Below are 3,928 nucleotides of genomic sequence, written 5' to 3' on the forward strand. Positions count from 1 at the left end.
GGCCGAATTTTTTTATTTATTTCGGATCTGTAGAACCGAATTAAAATTTTCCCCCTCCTCTTCAGATGACATGCACTGAAGAATCTGAGGTTCGATCGGATATTATAGTGGATTGTACTAATCATTTTACAACTAAACAAGTAATTTTTAACATAAAATTTGTAAGTTCATAAAATTTTTAACAGGTATTAGTTAGTTTGTTTAGTTTGTTATTATGAAAGCTGTGTGACATTGTATATAGGTTTTCGACAACAAAGATGAATTGCTCACTTGGGTGCATGGCATTGGAAGGAGAAATGGCTTTGTTATTATTATAAGGACGTCGGACTATGGTGGCGGTCGTAAGAGACCATGAATTTATCTTGCTTGTGAGCGGAGTGGGAAGTATAAATTGCGTAAAAAGTTGAAAGATGGCCCAAAAGACTTATTGAGACAAACTGGTACGAAGAAGTGCGAATGTCCATTTGATTTAGGGCATTCAAGTTGAAAACAAACGATGAATGGACATTGAATGTGGTTTGCGGGCTGCATAATCATCTAGTTGAGGAGCATCTCCAAGGACATTCATATGCAGGGAGATTGTCAGCTAATGAAAAGTCGCTATTAGTTGATATGTCAAAGAGCCTAGTAAGACCAAAAGAGATACTCATTACACTCAAATAGAGGGATGCCCTTAATATGAGCACAACGAAGACAGTTTACAATGTACGACATCGATGTAGGGTTCTACAGAAAGTTGGTAGATCCCAAATGCAACAACTGCTGGGTGAATTAGCGAAACATAAGTACATTGAGCGTCATCGATGTGAGGAAGGCTCTATGACTGTCACGAACTTGTTTTGGGCACATCCAGTGAGTTTGGATTTGCTTCGTACATTCCCTCGTGTGTTGATTATGGATTGCACATATAAGACGAATAGATATCGACTTCCTCTTCTTGAAATTGTGGGAGTAATATCAACTCATATGACATTCTCCGTGGCTATCGCATACTTGCAAACTGAGCGGGTTGATAATTATACATGGGCATTACAAACATTGCATAATCTTATAGACGATAGTGTTTTACCTGAAGTCATTGTCACAAACAGAGAGCTTGCTTTGATGAATGCCATTGACAACACCTTTCTGAATGCTCGACATTTGTTTTGTCATTGGCATATTAATAAGAATGTATTGACAAAATGCAAGAAAATGTTTGAGACAAAAGAAAAATGGGACAAATTTAACACTGTATGGAACTATTTGATATTGTCATCGACTGAAGAGGAATACAATGATCACCTTGCAATATTACATAAAGATTTTAGTAACTATTCGGAGGCAATCAAGTATGTTACTGTGAGTTGGTTGAATCTGTATAAAGAAAAATTCATTGCGGTACATACAGACATGTGTATGCATTTTGGCAATATAGCAACCAATCGGTAAGAAATTTTTTTTTTTAATTTATTATAAATCATATTGTTACTTTTAATTATTATGCTTGACTATTTTGGTTTACATCCATATGAACAGGGTTGAGAGTGCTCATGCTAGATTGAAGAGGCAATTAGGTTCAAGTCAAACGACATTTGAGGTTTCATTTGAAAAAATACATTGTCTACTTGAGTTGCAGCACATTCAAGTTAAAGCATCATTTGAGAAGAGTTTGACAACTCTACAACATCAATTCAAACCTTCTCAATTCAGAGAGCTCCGGGATAATGTGTCTATTTGTGCATTGGAGTACGTGTTGGCAGAAAGTAAGAGAGCAAATTCAGTTAGAATTGATGTTGCAACATGTGGGTGTGTTCTTAGGTGCACCCATGGTTTACCTTGTGCTCACGAGATTGCAGATTACATAAGACAAGGCCGTCCTATTCCACTCAGTAGCATACATGTACATTGGACACGCCTTACTATATGTGTGCATAATCCGACGGAACAAAAGTTGGAACTGACTTGTATCCCAGAACTTGAGTTGATTTGGAAGCGGTTCGAAGAGTCTGATATTGCCACGCAATTGGATATGTTGAAGAAGTTGAGGGAAATTGCAAATCCAGCGAGCACTTTTCTTATTAAGCTCGATGTGAAACCTAATCCACGTCGAGGACATAAGAAAATTGATATATCTTGTCGTCGTGACCCGTATGCATTTGAGTTGGTTGACAATGAGCATGATAGCTAGAGCACATTAGCTTCCAGTCAATCAAAGAAAAAGAGAGCTTCAAACGTGCATGAGAAGAAGCGGAATGTGAAGACAAAGACATATCGTAGAAGAACAAGTTTACCGAGTGCATATGTTGCTGACTTCCCGCCTATGTTAATACCATTCATAAAGTTGATGAATAATGTAGATGGTGATGGGAATTGTGGATTTAGAGCTGTTGCAGGTTTACTTGGTCTTGGAGAGAATGACTGGGTGCAAGTTTGGCGTGATCTGCTATTTGAATTGAATAATCACAGAGATGAATACGTCATACTATATGGTTCGCATGAGAGGGTTAAGGAGCTGACACACATCCTTTCATATTTTGAAAATAGCCCAGGCTTTGATCATTGGATGACTATGCTTGACATGGGGCATCTTATTGCATCATTTTATAATGTAGTCTTGTACCACTTGTCATTGCAACAGTGTCTCACTTTTTTGCCTTTGAGATCATCGCCAGTAACCCTAGCTGATCGTCGCGAGATTGCCATTGGATTTGTCAATGGAAATCATTTTGTGCAGATACAAGTTATGAAAATAACCAAACATTGTTGTCTAATATTTGTGTAATTGCAAATTTTATGTATTTGGTAAAGATATGTAATTTTTTGGATGTACGTGCAGTTTTTGGAAGTCGGTTATCCAATTCCTCCCATTGATGTGCTTTGGTGAGTTCACCATCACCCTTGTGTGTCAGAATGAGAGAATGCATATGTTAGCCGCGCTCAAAAATTCAAAGACAAAATAGGACCTAATGTAGCTACTCGAGAGACATTTCATGTAGTTGACATAGATTGAGGTATTACAGAGTAATAATGACAGGTTTAAGACATTAGTTTTTATGATTTACTAGCATAGAGTAACGAGGTAGATATCATTTTGCCATTGAATTTTGTAATGGTCAATTTTTTTTAAAAAAAATAAAATATTATATGTGTTATGGTTCTCTAATTTATGAAATGGATGTCATTATTTTTACATTGTCTAAACACAAAACGTAATGAAAATAATATTAACCAAGTGCAATTGCTATTAAAAACTAATAAGATTAAACAAGTATGTAAACATATATATATACTAAATAGTAGTTCAATCCATCCACACCATCACAAACTACATGTGTGCTTGTACATAATCTAAAAAATACATAATCCGAAGATAATAATAATATTTGTCTAACATCATCAGAAACTACTTGTGCTAACATTGTGAACTACTATTAACTACGTGACCAGTGAGTGTAATGTGCTCCAAAATGATGTGCAGTGGAAGAGCCGAGTGCAGACCCTGAGTGGATGTGCTGGGCGCAGATTCAGTAATGTGCTGATCTTGAAGAAGTTGTTCGATTGCATCAATCGCATAGTAAAGCCTATCAGGATGAACACTGTCCTCATAGCCAGCCTCAATGAAAGGATGAGTAATCTGATGTATCTATGACATACGCTGCATTACAAGAACAAATATAACATTATGTACAAACTTGTAACAGTGTACATAAATAATTTGCAATGTAAATGAAAAAAAGGATACACGTGCGTCTTGGCTAGGATACTGATAATGATGGATATTCGGGTCCACTTGAGAACCACGCGCTGGGTTTTGTACATACATATGGTTTGGTACCAATCCGTGTAGCCAGGAACACAATCCCAAGGTTGTCGTACCAGTGTACTCCTCTGATCAGATAACACATGGTTGTCCCATGCCTCCCAAATGATGTCCATAAGTATGCAT

The 3,928-nt window shown here is 36.9% G+C and overlaps 2 protein-coding genes across 2 annotated transcripts; both read left to right on the forward strand.

Moving 5' to 3' along the window:
- Positions 1-678: 678 nt before the first annotated feature.
- LOC145821771 (PKS-NRPS hybrid synthetase cheA-like) lies at positions 679-2,170 on the forward strand. Its single transcript, XM_082918335.1, has 2 exons — positions 679-1,427; positions 1,519-2,170. Exons 1-2 carry the CDS (start codon positions 679-681, stop codon positions 2,168-2,170), a joined length of 1,401 nt encoding a protein of 466 aa, XP_082774461.1.
- Positions 2,171-2,302: 132 nt separating this feature from the next.
- LOC145821772 (uncharacterized) lies at positions 2,303-3,631 on the forward strand. Its single transcript, XM_082918336.1, has 3 exons — positions 2,303-2,722; positions 2,819-2,862; positions 3,430-3,631. Exons 1-3 carry the CDS (start codon positions 2,303-2,305, stop codon positions 3,629-3,631), a joined length of 666 nt encoding a protein of 221 aa, XP_082774462.1.
- Positions 3,632-3,928: the final 297 nt, after the last annotated feature.

This window comes from Camellia sinensis, chromosome 3, assembly GCF_055761805.1.
Source record: "Camellia sinensis isolate YWXY chromosome 3, ASM5576180v1, whole genome shotgun sequence".
NCBI classification, from domain to species: Eukaryota; Viridiplantae; Streptophyta; class Magnoliopsida; order Ericales; family Theaceae; genus Camellia; species Camellia sinensis.

Excerpts from the sequence above, each read along its gene's own strand:
- LOC145821771 (XM_082918335.1), top strand. The coding sequence starts at position 679 with ATGAGCACAACGAAGACAGTTTACAATGTACGACATCGATGTAGGGTT. Across the intron at positions 1,428-1,518 it reads GGCAATATAGCAACCAATCG|GGTTGAGAGTGCTCATGCTA; the intron begins GTAAGAAATTTT and ends CCATATGAACAG.
- LOC145821772 (XM_082918336.1), top strand. The coding sequence starts at position 2,303 with ATGTTAATACCATTCATAAAGTTGATGAATAATGTAGATGGTGATGGG. Across the intron at positions 2,723-2,818 it reads ATCATTTTGTGCAGATACAA|TTTTTGGAAGTCGGTTATCC; the intron begins GTTATGAAAATA and ends ATGTACGTGCAG. Across the intron at positions 2,863-3,429 it reads CCTCCCATTGATGTGCTTTG|TGAGTGTAATGTGCTCCAAA; the intron begins GTGAGTTCACCA and ends CTACGTGACCAG.